At 35.6% G+C, this 14,351-nt stretch overlaps 2 protein-coding genes across 3 annotated transcripts; one reads left to right on the top strand and one right to left on the bottom strand.

Moving 5' to 3' along the window:
• Positions 1-189: 189 nt before the first annotated feature.
• Positions 190-4,606, bottom strand: maip1 (matrix AAA peptidase interacting protein 1). Of its 2 annotated transcripts, XM_016538424.1 has the most exons (5): positions 4,188-4,599; positions 2,499-2,570; positions 2,262-2,388; positions 1,516-1,669; positions 192-748 (listed from the first exon to the last, which is right to left on the bottom strand). In XM_016538424.1, exons 1-5 carry the CDS (start codon positions 4,488-4,490, stop codon positions 670-672), a joined length of 735 nt encoding a protein of 244 aa, XP_016393910.1. In that variant the 5' UTR covers positions 4,491-4,599; the 3' UTR covers positions 192-669. The 2 variants fall into 2 exon arrangements, with proteins under 2 accessions (XP_016393911.1, XP_016393910.1); XM_016538425.1 differs by lacking the exon at positions 2,499-2,570 and having other exon boundaries at positions 190-748; positions 4,188-4,606.
• A 72-nt stretch (positions 4,607-4,678) lies between these two features.
• Positions 4,679-7,566, top strand: LOC107728297 (tRNA wybutosine-synthesizing protein 5-like). The gene is made up of 8 exons (XM_016538423.1): positions 4,679-5,133; positions 5,209-5,363; positions 5,444-5,513; positions 5,858-5,902; positions 6,055-6,192; positions 6,534-6,621; positions 6,760-6,876; positions 7,025-7,566. The coding sequence occupies exons 1-8, from the start codon at positions 5,053-5,055 to the stop codon at positions 7,309-7,311; spliced, it is 981 nt and encodes a 326-aa protein (XP_016393909.1). The 5' UTR covers positions 4,679-5,052; the 3' UTR covers positions 7,312-7,566.
• Positions 7,567-14,351: the final 6,785 nt, after the last annotated feature.

Raw genomic sequence — 14,351 nt, 5'->3', positions numbered from 1 at the left:
CATGGAAGTTTTGATAAAACCGTTACAGAACTTACTGGTCAGTTCATCATTCTGTATGAGCCTGTCTTTCAAAGTATCCAGTAGGGCTGTGCAATATATCGAAATTATCGAAATATAATGTACATATCGCAATATGCATATCGCTACGGCACTTTAAGCATTATCGTATCGCATATCGAATATCGCATTATTTAATGAGTTATCGCATTTTTCTTCAATATCGCACAGCCCTAGTATCCAGGCAGTGGTCTTTGTGGCTTTAATACTAAAGAATTGCTCTTTATTTCTCCTGATATTTCTTGTATAGTTTTACAGTTCAGTTGCACAGTCTGCGCAATGTGCAGTCAACTTCACCCCAAAACTCATCATACAATGTTAAAAAATATATTTTTTTTAATAACCAAAGTGATCAATGAGGAGCAAACATAAATTACAAACAATAAAATAGTTAATAATGTGAAATCAGTGAGATAAAACACACTGAAGTATACAGCAAATCAATATTTATAACCTTCTATTGCCAATGGAAAGTACCAGGAGCTGACAATATTTCAGCATTATTTTTTTCCAGTGAAGGTTAGTGAATTGAGCCTACAAGTTTTGGCATGATGAGCAATATTAAATGAAAAAAGCATTAAAAAAAAACTCTCCTATCCAAATTAAACACACTTAGTCAAGAAGTTTTGAGTGCTCTATTCTCGTGATGATCCAATCTGGAGTCACACCTTGGGTAAACTCCCTTTGGAATCTGCCAAAACAGGAAAACAAGACAGACATAAATGTTTAAGAGTGATGTTTATATTATAATTTACTACAGTTATAACATAATACTGATATTTTTATGACATTAACTCAAGGTATTCAAATTGTAGCTTTCTATTATTCACAATATGAATAGTTAAATTAAACTGTAATAAAAACATAAGAACCTATATAGAGTCAAACCAAAAATTATTCAGACACCAGATATAATTTTTGTAATTTTTTACTAGTGGGTGCAGGACACTTTAGTTCATTTATGTAAGTGAGGATTGCAAAATAAAGTAAGCTGTGACATATAATACCCAAAAATTCTTCATACAGTGGACTTCCAGTAAAATTGATAATAATTTGGGACCAAAAATTATTCAGACACTTTGACCTGACCATGTTTTGCTTAAGTGTTTTTTCTTTAATTGCTAATGCGACCTTTTTACACCACAGACTGAACAAAATTAAGCATTGCTTGGTAATTGGTTGACCTAAATTGGTATTATCTAATGGTGTACTTAAATTTAACAGCTGACAGCTATTCAACCTAATTCATTACATACCTTTCTATCAAAGTTATCTGACTTTATCAAGATTCATTTGTTCTGACAGTTTAACTCGGAGTTCATGTCATGTTTTATTACCATTTTCTAAACTATAGCGAATAAGCTGTGATAGTGTGAGAAATGTTGAAGGTGTCTGAATAAACTTAGGTTTGACTGTATATATATGTAAGCCAATGGAAAGAATCATCACAGTACTCACTCATAATTGGCTGTCAGCAATCTCTTGGTCTCTGGTCTCTCTCCCTCTCCACCAATGGCAGCCTGGAATATTCTTGCTCCCTCCATACTCTCATCAGGAAGTCTGGCACTCGTCAAGTACCAAAAACGCATCAAAATACTTACATATTTCCTCCCTGAAAGCAATGGGAAAACACTGCAATTATTTTTGCATACATATTTATTTGTGGTCTACGTTATACAAAATTATTCTTTTAAAATAGTAACTTACTGAACGCATTAAATTTGGCTGGCATAAGAAACAGTCTGACAAAAAGGATAAATATGCTGATTTCAAAGCTTATATTTCCTAAATTACACGCCCACAAACAATAATTAAACATATTACCTGGGCGAACATTGCGTGGTATGAAGCTTTATAGCAGGAGTGGCGAACTCCGGTCCTGGAGAGCCGCAGCCCTGCAGAGTTCAGCTCCAACCCTAATTAAAACTCACCTGCCTGTAGCTTCCTAGTAACCCTTCAGACCTTGATTAGCTTGTTCAGGAGTGTTTGATTAGGGTTGAAGCAAAACTCTGCAGGGCTGCGGCTCTCCAGGACCGACGTTCGCCACCCCTGCTATATAGGGTCCGCTATTATCTAGCTTCCTAGTAACCCTTCAGACCTTGATTAGCTTGTTCAGGAGTGTTTGATTAGGGTTGAAGCAAAACTCTGCAGGGCTGCGGCTCTCCAGGACCGACGTTCGCCACCCCTGCTATATAGGGTCTCACCGCTATTATCATAGTAAATGCCCACATCTCCTGTTGTTGTGTACATGATCTCATCGGACTCAGCAGACAGCGCCCTCTGGTGGCTCAAAGGCAATTGAGCGCATTTTTCCTCAAGTTTCCCTATTAGCTATGGGAGGGTATATTAGATTAATTACTCTAAATGAAATCGATAATCTTAAACAGGTAAACAATATTAATAATATAATATAAAAGTGATTGGTATCTTCATGTACTTACATCTTTAGCTACGAATCCCTCAAGAGCCTCGAACTTGCACTGAGACAGCAATCTTGATACGTGTGAGAAAGCCTGAGAGTAAAAGGAGAAGTTTAAGCACTCTGCTTATTCTCTCCGTGATCATGTAACTCAAAACTACATTGGTTAAGTTTTCCCGTTTAACAAAGTTTATCTGTCTCTCTTCACTTGCTAAAACATACACACTAAAAAAAATTTTTTAAATCCTAAACTCTATTGTACACAGTTTACATACCAGTCAAAAGTTTTTGAACAGTAAGATTTTTTTATGTTTTTTTTTTTTAAGAAGTCTCTTCTGCTCACCAAGCCTGCATTTATTTGATCCAAAATACAGCAAAAACAGTACAATTTTAAAATATTTTTACTATTTAAAATAACTGTTTTATATTTGAAAATGTAATGTATTCCTGTGATTTCAAAGCTGAATGTAAATGTCTACATAAACATTTTTAACATTTAAAATTTTATATAACTACATAAATTTAGCATGAATGAACTTGTAGTATATTTAATAGTATATTTACATTGCTGGTCAAAAGTTTGGAATAAAGATTTTTTTTTTTTTAATGTTTTTGAAAGAAGTCTCTTATGCTCCCTAAGGCTGCATTTATTTGATGCAAAATGCATTAAAAAACGCTAATATTGTAAAACATTATTACAATTTAAATAAACTGTTCTTGTTTGAATATATTTAAAAATGCAGTCTTCAGTGTCACATGATCCTTCAGAAATCATTCTAATATGCTGATTTATTATTATTATTATTATTATTATTATTATTATGTTGAAAACAGCTAGTAGAATTTTTTCAGGTTTCTTTGATGAGTAGAAAGTTCAAAAGAACAGCATTTTTTCTGAAATAGAAATCTTTTGTAATGATCAATTTAAAGCATCCTTGCTAAATAAAAGTGTTAATTTCTCCCCTCCCCCCCCAAAAAAACTTGAACTTTTGTGTATAATGTTACAAAAGATTTTTATTTCAGATAAATGCTGATCTTTAGATCTTTCTATTCATCAAAGAATCATGAAATATGTACTTTTAAATATTGATAATAATAATAATAATAATAAAATGTTTCTTGAACAGCACATCAGCATATTAGAATGATTTCTGAAGGATCATGTGACACTGAAGACTGGAGAAATGATGCTGAAAATTTAGCTTTGATCACAGGAATAAATTACATTTTAAAATATATTCAAATAGGGAGCAGTTATTTTAAATAGTAAAAGTATTTCACAATATTACTGCTTTTGCTGTATTTTGGATCAAATAAATGCAGGTTTGTTGAGCAGAAGAGACTTTATAAAACATTAAAAATCTTACTGCTCAAAAACTCTTGACTTAGTAGTGTAGGCTACAACCAGAAGCAAGCATATTAAAATGTCCAATCAGCCAATAAATAATAAATAAAGAAATACAAAAAGTTTATAAGACTAAAATGGTATAATTTTCCCATATCCTTACAATAAATAAATACCACAAAATTCAAATTTGAATGTTCATTAACATTCAACCAAATTGAAAATGCCTAAAAGACAGAAAAATTACCATTATAAAAATAAGGCATTAAAATTTTTCCATAATTATTATAGCACAGGCACTGTCATAACTGACATTATGTAGCCTATTTTCTATCACATAACGCTTTGTCAGGTGTTGGCGTTCACCTGTTTGGCTCCTTCCGTGAACTCCTCAATGCTGAACTCTTTGTCGAAGTAAGCTCGGATGAGGAAGAGGTAGATGCGGGTTCGGCACCAGATGAAGGGGTTCGGGACCCCAATAACCACAACCTTCTGGTTCTGTTTGTGTCTCCCCCGCTCAGAGCTGTACTGGCGAGCACCACACACTGCAGACGCCACGGAGGCGAGTCGTCTGGACCGATTCGCTGAAAATGACTTCGATGTAAAGTACCGGATCAGAATCGAAACGGGCCTGTTACAGCTGCAGCACCTCAGTAAGGGCAGCGCCATCTTTCTACCGTCATCCTCAGCGGCCCCTTCTGTTATGGAAATCCGACTGACAACATCCTAAAGAGACAACAGTTCCACATTTATAGATAGATATATAACAGATTTTAACAGTATATCAGTATTTTTCAGACAAAGCAGACTCACTCTTTATTTAAATTCTTAATTAAATGTATACTATGTGTGTTGTTTGTGAAAAGAATACGTCAAAGACGTGGTTTTAGTAGCTAAGTCTAATTTGTTCACGAATGAGTTGGTTCACTTAAATGAATCAATTGACTGAATTGGTCTGAGGAGTTCTCGGGTCAACATCTCACCTACTCATTTAATCCATGATTAAAACACACGTCTTAAAGGGCAATAAATAACAATACATGTCTACGTGGGGTTATTTGGATGATTTAGTTCAGAGCATAGAGACTCGGCTTTAAATTCGGTTCTTTGAAACAAACTTTAAAAGAGTCGACTCGCCAAAACGAGTCGGACTTCCTATCACCATATATTCTAAGGAAGGCGTTATGGAGCAGATGGCAGCGAATGGACAGTAAACTTCAAACTGTCAGAAATGGATTGTCAAGAAAAGCTGGAGGTGCCCGTGTACACCGATGTGGACAGAGATACTTTCTTAAGGGATATATATCCGCTGGTAACTCGTGTATTATATATTAAACAGCCATTTATTGCCGTGTTGTGGTAAATGAATCACACGTGTCTTGTTTAGCGTAGACCAGCGGTTCTGAAGCGCGTGCCCCTGGGGCCCTGTGTGCGCGCGTGGACGGTGAGTTATCTCGCGCAGAAGGGGGGAGACCGCGAGGTCAAAGTGCATGTGTCCTCAGAGCCCAGGATGGACTTTCTGCACAAGAACTTTGTGTACAGGTGTGTGCGATTTAACACGAATCCTTTATACTTGAGCCCAACACAAAACTGTGGAAGCATAACATAATTCTGTATTTCAGGACTCTGCCATTTGACAAGTTCATTCAGAGAGCTGCAGAGGCAAAGCACTCAGATTTCTTCATTAGTGAGGTTAGTTACCTTAAAAGGTACATTTGAAAGTATTTTTTTTAAAATTATTATTCATTTTTTGATTCTTTTGATTATAACATTCTATTTGACAAATAGTTTGTGCCATTTATGCTAAATTAGTACGCATAAGTTTAGCTGCACATTAGTGGGCTGCAGAAAACGTGTTTGGTTGTGTGGGCCACGAGTTGGAAAAGGTTGGGAACCACTGGACTATATTTTTGCATAACTTACCTATATTAACTAAATATATATTTTTTATTAATAATAATTAATGGCCCTCCTACTATGACCGTCGCGGCCCACAGGTTGAAAACTGCTGAAATAGGTCTTCATGTTCCCAACAGGATGAAAGCTACTACTTGCGCTCACTTGGAGAAGATGTTCGTAAGGTAGCTTAAATTACTCTTAGTAATGAATATCGTGCCTGTTTTGGACTGTAGAGTTTAATTTGAATATAGGCTGCAATGTGGCAGCATATTCACTGTAAAATGCCTGTAATATATTTTTTAAATGTATTAATATTGATTCCTTTCCCTTTCAGGAACCAGCTGATTTAAGGAAGCAGTTCCCTGAGCTGGCAGAGGATTTCCATATACCCCAGTTCTTTGAGCCAGAGCAGTTTTTCTCCAGTGTCTTTCGCATCAGTTCCCCTGGTCTGCAGCTGTGGACACACTACGATGTGAGTTCTCGATGTCTAAAGGTGACACTGGTCACATTTTTTTTATTTTTTTTGCAGACAAGCTAATGAAATGTTGCTCACTTTAATGTCTTTGTTTATGCAATATCTCTTCACACTATGTATACATATCCAAACTAGTTAACAGTGGTTTTTATTTACACTAACTCTCTCATCATTGCTCAATTTACCCATACCACAATTAGCATCATACTTCTATTAACATCTTGAATGAATAGCATCTATCACTTTTTGGGCTAAAATCTACACTGCCATTCAGAAGTTTGGGGTCACTGTGATTTTTTTTTTTTAACCATTCTTGTTATTTTATTGTTTACCATCAGGTAATGGACAACCTTCTGGTTCAAGTTACAGGAAGAAAGCGTGTTGTTCTGTACAGCCCCAAAGATGCCCTTTATCTCTACCTCACAGGTAGTACTTAACAAAATGACTGTCAATATATGCATTATATACATAGCACATACATAATAGTAAACAAACTGTGTAAAATTTCATCTGAATGTTATTTTGCTAATTTACTGTAACTTTAATTGTGACATTATTTTTTAGGGGACAAGTCTGAAGTTTTGGACATTGACACAACTGATCTGCAGCTTTATCCTGAGTTTGTGAAAGCAAGTCGCTACGAGTGTATTCTGGAACCAGGAGACCTGCTCTTCATTCCAGGTATTCTATTCTTAAACCAGACCAAGCACCATTATAAAATTCTATACTTTTAACATTGTGAACCTCACATACATCTAAGTGTGCTCTTATCCTAAAGTAGTGCTGAATTGCATTCAGAAAAATACTACTTTTGTTTGTATTTCCTCAGCACTTTGGTTTCACAATACCCTGGCTCTCCAGTTTGGAGTTGGTGTCAACGTGTTCTGGAGACATCTGCCACCTGAGAGTTATGATAAGAAAGATCCATATGGAAACAAAGACCCAGTAGCAGCCTCTCGAGCCCTGCAGTCACTAGAGAGGACTTTAGGCATCTTGGAAGAACTGCCACCTGATTATCAGGATTTCTATGCTCGTCGCATGGTGCTGCGGATTCAAAGCCGGGCCTACCTTAGGCAAACTATGGAGGCATCACAGGAAAATTCAGACACAGCATAGTTTTCTCACTGTTTACACTGAAATGGGGCTATAGAGTTTGAGAATGACAATAAAGACATTTTAGTTTCTTTCCAAAAAATTAATGATTAAATATATTAATATACTGCTGGTTTAAAGCATGGTCTCAAGTCAACAGTTCTGGAGCACGTGCAGAAACTATTAGGACACAGTTCTGACAAAATTAGGCTTCCTGTAACAATTGTTGGTAACACTTTATTTTAAGGTGTCCTTGTTACACATGTTACATATACTTATTATAATAACATTATATTACATTATAATATTACCTATTATAATAACAATTAATTAATTACATGCAAGTAACCCTAAACCAAACCATAATCCTAACCCTAACCATATAGTAAGTACATGTAGTTAATTAATATTACTCTGTACTTAAATGTATAACTACACTTTAACAAGGACATCTTAAAATAAAGTGTAACCAAATTGTTCAATTCGACCAGTTGCTTCAAAAAGTATGTTTTTTTTTTTTCCTCTACAACTTGTAACACACTGAAAACATCTGAAAATGGGACTAAAATTATACAATACTTTAGAATGAGGGTTGCCAACATTTTTTGGTCAGCCAAAACCTAAAATGTTTACTTGTTGTACACCCTAAGATTTAAAGATAATATGTGAATAATTTAATAACACATTTGTGGTTATTGTCCATAGTTCTCTGATGTGGGTTAATTATGACATGACATGCAGGTAAATGAATAAAATGTTTTTATTAAGTAATTTTTTTAATTGATTTTATTTAAAAATTATTTATTTTAATTTTACATTCTTATGATTTCGTCAATTATTAGGTTTTCATTAACTTGTGAACCCCCTGCAGTTCCCTCACAAACTCCTGTTAGCCAAACCCTGCCTTAGAAGTGGCTGTCAGATATTTTTATTGAAGTCCAATGTACAATATTCTGAAATACAAAGACCTGATTCTCTGTAGTATATAAACAGACTTTAAATGTAAGTGAGCCTTTTCATGATTATACTGTAATCTTCATTATTTATTTCTATATTTTATGTTATTATCATTATTATTATTATAATCATTATTTCATTTAAGTACAGTGTCTTCACATACAGATTTACCTACAGTAGATCAGGTCAATGCTTCTTAGAACCAATGTCTCTAAATATATTTATTGTGTCATTCATCTTTCTACACTGAATTCATTTATTTAATTTAACATTACTAAATCATTTAGACTCAGACTAATAAAGTTTGATAGTTACGTACACATCTCTCTCCTAGACTGTTTTCATGGCAGCACTTTAAAACTCATCTCTTTTAGCACCCTTTACTGAGGCTTTTTTTTTTCTAAAGCAGGGACACAAATTAGATGTTACTATTAATTGATTTTATTTTTGCCCACATTTACTGTATGAATGACTATTGAATTATCTGTCAATGTTTTCAAATTTCACTTCTTCTTGTATGAGGTCTTGCAGGGTTTCCTTAGCTTTGTCTTGGTACTTCCCTAGGTTTTTCTCTCATCTTCTTAAACATCCTAGGAAAGTTTTCCCTTTGCCACTATTGCCTTTGGTTTGCTCACTAAACGTCAAGCAATGTTTTCTTTTTATCTTCTTTGTTTTCTGTAACTTTTATAGGCCCCCTCCACTGCCACAGAGGGACAGATAACAGCACTCTTTATAACTCTTGTTTCTCTCACAATTGAGCGAAATGTCACTATATTTTCTGAGAATGACACAGTGGCAGCAGTTTACAGGGAGGTGGGGCGTTCTGGTCATTGTTGTAACGAGGAGTCACTGTTATCAGAAACAGAAGTGCAAGTACTTGTATTTTAGACGCCCCCTTGGCACAAAGTACATTCAGTCGAATGTCCACACTTCCATCAGATTGGATCAAATCTTGAAAATGCGTTGTTCAAAAAGAAAAAAAAATGGATTCTGAAATCGTATTAGATTCCAATGTTGGTTTTGATCTGGATCAAATCATCAGTTTGTGTTGTTCAAAACTTTTAAGTAAGATTGTGATACCTTTGATCCAAAAAAATCAGGATTATACTGATCCCAGCAGAAGGGTGGATTTCAGAAAAAAAAAGTAATAAAATAAAATAAAAAGAGACAGGTAGACATTAGGCTACCTCTTAAGCCTTTCAGTTGCCTATAGTAAAGTAAAAAAGAGAATTTGGTGCCATAAAATAAAACAGCTGTCAATATCAACAAAAATTTATTGTGTGAATGCAATGCTAAACTTTTCGGAGAGGATGCAAAACAAAAAAAAAAAGTTATATAAGTTTAGGTTTATTTTTATGAAAAAATGCACAAAAACTGTTAGACAAACATTAAAAACAAACATTAGTAGTACCTGTAACATTATGTGACAGCGGATGACACTCGGTCCTTCATTTCTGATGTCAGCCTGCCTTTGTGTCGGTGGTAACTCTGTTAAATTTTAACTTGGTGTAAATATGGCATACAGTTTGCTCCCATTAGCAATATGTCTGTCATCCAAATACCCTTTAATAATAAATATATAAATCATGCAGATAAATTCAATTAGTGAAAACATACATGTAAGGCATAAAGTGGCAAAAATTAGTTTAGCTTGAGCTACGGTAATTTTGCTTTCAGAAACCAAATCAAGTGACAATAAGTCAGACTAACTGAAATAAGTCTGGCTTATTTGGTAGACTTGTTTTATGAAACAGGCCCCTGGTCCGGAGCAGGCTAACTGTCAGGCTAAGCTGAGCTCCTCTAACACTGACCAATAGGGGTTATGCGCAACAGACTTCCGTATTCTGTTAACTGGGTCTCGTCGCTTCCTGTTCAAGCATTTTGCATATGCTTCGTTAAATATGAAGCAGTTTTACTCAAGATGCCTTCAAAGTAGATACCAATGATGATCATAACCAATGTCCATCACATATGCGGACTGATATCTAAACGTTTTTTTTATTTTTATTCTTTTCACATTTAGATATAAAAATTGAATAAAACGTCAACAATAAAAACAGCTTGCTAGTTTAACTGATTATCTTAAAAGTCCATAGATATCGCTATTATTTAATACGGCTGTTAACACGTTCTCCGACAAGCGGAAGCGATGAGACCTGTTTTCCGGGTTTGGTCAGGTGATGTTCGACATATACCCTATAGCAGTGGTTTTCAAACCGGTCCTGCGAGCACCCCCAGCACTGCACATTTTCTGTGTCTCCCTCATCTATCACACCTGATTCAACTCATCAGCTCATTAGTAGAGACTGCAAGACCTGAAATGGGTGTGTCAGATATAGGGAGACATACAAAATGTGAGGTGCTAGGGGTGCTTGCAGGACTGGTTTGAAAACCACTGCCCTATAGGAACGCATTGATATTACCCCTGACTCTCTCACATACAATTAGTTGACTGACTTTATTATTAGTCCAAAAATAAAAGCATACAGAAAACGAAAAATAAAGTGACGAACGCGGAAGTGATGAACGTGGAAGCGCAGAGGAGAGAGCAAAACAAAACACCGGTCACGAATTAGTAGTACAAAATGAGGATTTGTAAAGAAAAATGTCGGAGGATTTCGATATAAGCCAAGAGGACACTGGTTTTCCTTTGCTGTAAACAAAACTTGTTTCTTGTGAGACTAGCATATTGTCACCGGAGTTTACGCTACGCCTACATGCTACGTCATCCGCTGGACACCACTCTCTCGTGAACGTGCGTACGACAGTTAGCGGAAGTTAGAGATTAAGGTTTATAAAGTTGTAAATATCGATATTTTTCTTGCACAAACGCATCGCGCCGCTTCAGAGGCCTTTATTTACCCCCCCGAGGCCATGTGGACTTCTTTTGTAATGGATGGGAGCAATTTTTTGGACTTCAAATTTTGGGCTACCATCCACTCCCATTATAAAACATGGATTAGCCTGGACATTATTTAATATAACTCCGATTGTATTCGTCTGAAAGAAGAATGTCATATACACCTAGGATGGCTTGAGGGTGAGTAAATCATGGGGTAATTTTCGTTTATGGGTGAACTATCCCTTTAATAATAAACGAGCGCTGCTGCGCGCATGCGCGCTAAACTCAACACCGGAACACGAGAGCACCCAAACGGAAACTAGAATCCATCATGGCGCCGGGAAAAAAGGTGGAGAGTTCGTTACCTCGCGGCTGAGCAAATGGAACGTAGGCTACACCACTAGAGAAGTTTACCAAAGTATGACAACTTCTGCCTCGGAAAGAGTCCACAAGGTTTCATTTACCTCAGCACGGTGATGTCTAATGACAAGGTAAAAAAATAAAATAAAAATACATATGTATTTTCACAATGTTACGTTTACGACGTAAGGACATAAAATCGGCGCGTTTGAAACTAGTGTTGAATTTGAAAATATTGAAACTAACATCAATTAGTCTTTAAAAAATTATATGTTGGATATCCCGACCCAAAAGTCTTTTAGCAATGAATCCATACCGTCTTCAAATGAAGCCAAGCGGGGTTTGAAATTAACGCCCCCCCTAAAAATCAGCTGTGGTGGGTAACGCTGCCAAATCACTAGCCAATTTGGGGGGTTACTTTAAGTAAATTATGTTAATTAATTTCTTGAGGAAGTTCATGTAAGACAAATCTGCATTTAGCGCAAGTAGGCTACTGAACTCGTGACTCATCATGATATATGAAATACAGCCTAATTGCGCAGCATCTGAGGCTGCGCAAATCTAGTTTAGGCTACTTGAACATATGTGCAGGCCATTGGGGAGCGGTGGGCCAATCGCCAAAGCGAGGGAGACCCAGAGGCGGACAAAGTACTCAACTCCATTACTTGAGTGAAAGTACAGATACTGCTGGTCAAATTTTACTCCATTACAAGTAAAAGTTGTAAAGACAGATTTTTACTCAAGTAAAAGTACAGAAGTAATGTTATTTTCATCATCAGAAGTGTCTGTTGACGTCCGTGCACACAGACCGTGTGCAGCCCAATTTTTGTGACTGTGCAGATGGTGTGCGTACAACAGCGGACACGGCTGTGTGAGACGGAACGGAACGCGGAAAGTGAAGTATACCAGGGCCTTAAGGCAGTGGTTCCCAACACTGTTCCAACTCTGCACATTTTGCATGTCTCCTTTGTCTGACTAGAGGCGGACAAAGTACTCAACTCCATTACTTGAGTGAAAGTACAGATACTGCTGGTCAAATATTACTCCATTACAAGTAAAAGTTGTAAAGACAGATTTTTACTTAAGTAAAAGTACAGAAGTACTTGCTTTTAAAAGTACTTAAGTATGACAAGTAAATTTCCTTTTTTATGTCAATGCACTGTTTTATTGTTGTACGTAGTACTTGCAATACTTCTGAAGCAACTTAGAATACATTACACCTACTGAATACAGTACAGTGAAATCCTGTAAATACAGAGTGATAAGGAAGAAACAAAATCAAACCTGCTTTAAAACCCAGCAACACAACTGTAGCTGTATAACTTTACAACAGCAACACTGCTTTAACAAAAAAGCAAAACAGCAAGACTTATTTGACACATCAAAACAAACATTTTAAAAATGCTGTCTAATCACTCTCGCAGTACTTTGATGTCACACACAGAACAGTCTGCAGTGCTGCTTCAGTCAAACACCTTTTGTGTTTTATTAGGAGATGCACAACAGTTCTGTTACTTTATAGGTAATATTTTCACCTACGCAATTTAGCAAAATCAGACAATATTGTGTCTAATATATACCACAATATTAACTTCTTATTATTGAATTGTTGTAAAGAAATATCACATTTGCAACTCAGTGTTCAAAAAAATGCTGGGAAATCACTTAATGTAGCCCTACAAGAGCTTCGAGGACCTTGATAGAAATGTAGTGAAGTGAAAAGTACAATATTCGTCTTTCAAATGTAGTGAAGTTAAAGTCATAAGTTCCCAGAAAAAATAATACTCAAGTAAAGTACAGATACTCAAAAAGTGTACTTAAGTACAATACTCAAGTAAATGTACTTAGTTACTGTTAAGTTACTCTGCTAATAAGACAACACTGATAAGGACAAAATATTAGGGATGTAACGATATTATCAATATTGTGATATCGCGATAGCAACACTGTCTCGATATTATCGTGGTCACATGGCGATATGAAACGTAGGTCTTCCGGGCAAAAAGTGTAGTTTTTAAAATATATTTAAACTACTTATTTTAACATAAAAGGCCTTTAAAGTTGTGTTTTGGGCCATTATGCTTTGGCACAGTATTTGTCAAACAAAACGGAGCTCTTAATTTTGAACTCTCAAAGTGCATTAGATAGAATAATTAAACTTTAAAATGTACAAAATTTTAATTTTTTCCAATTTTTCAAATCTTTTTTTTTTTTTTTTTTTTAAATACCGCAATAAATATCATATTGTGGACTTCATATCACAATATTATCGTATCGTAAGATTTTAATATCATTACATCCCTACAAAATACCTATGATTTTTAAATATCTTTATCACAAATCAAATCCTGCATGGAAAGCCTCATACTTGACACAAGATGTCCTGTTAGCTTAAAATATAAGAACACTAGACATTTAGTTTATTTTTTGATTAGCAAAAAAGATTGAAGGGGTCACGAACAGCATTTTTTCAATGTTTCCTGAGATTATACTCAGGACCTGAATTTTAGTGCAGGATTATACATTTTGCACTTAATTCTCTTTCCTGTATGTTCCATGTATTAATTTACTATAGTTAATCCACATACATACACAGATCAAATATGTAATTTGAAATCTTTCCGTCAGACTGCAGTTTCACAAACAATTTGCAAAAACTTTGTAATTTGAAATCTTTCCGTCAGACTGCAGTTTCACAAACAATTTGCAACAACAAACTTTGTAAACTTTATAAACCTCTAGAAACGTAATCTGAGATGGCGTTTCATGACCGTCATGACCTGTGATTGTTGTCATATACAGTCGTTCTTTGTCACAAAGTGGTTTACTGCTTTTATGCATTAGTGAATCGAGCCAGTGACTAAATGTTCAACTACACACAGTTTTCACGCGACTAACAGGAACT

The sequence above is a fragment of the Sinocyclocheilus rhinocerous genome, unplaced genomic scaffold (assembly GCF_001515625.1).
Source record: "Sinocyclocheilus rhinocerous isolate Xijiao unplaced genomic scaffold, SAMN03320098_v1.1 scaffold3444, whole genome shotgun sequence".
Lineage (NCBI taxonomy): Eukaryota > Metazoa > Chordata > Actinopteri > Cypriniformes > Cyprinidae > Sinocyclocheilus > Sinocyclocheilus rhinocerous.
The sequence above is the reverse complement of the archived record's forward strand: the minus strand, read 5'-3'. Positions and strand labels throughout refer to the sequence as shown.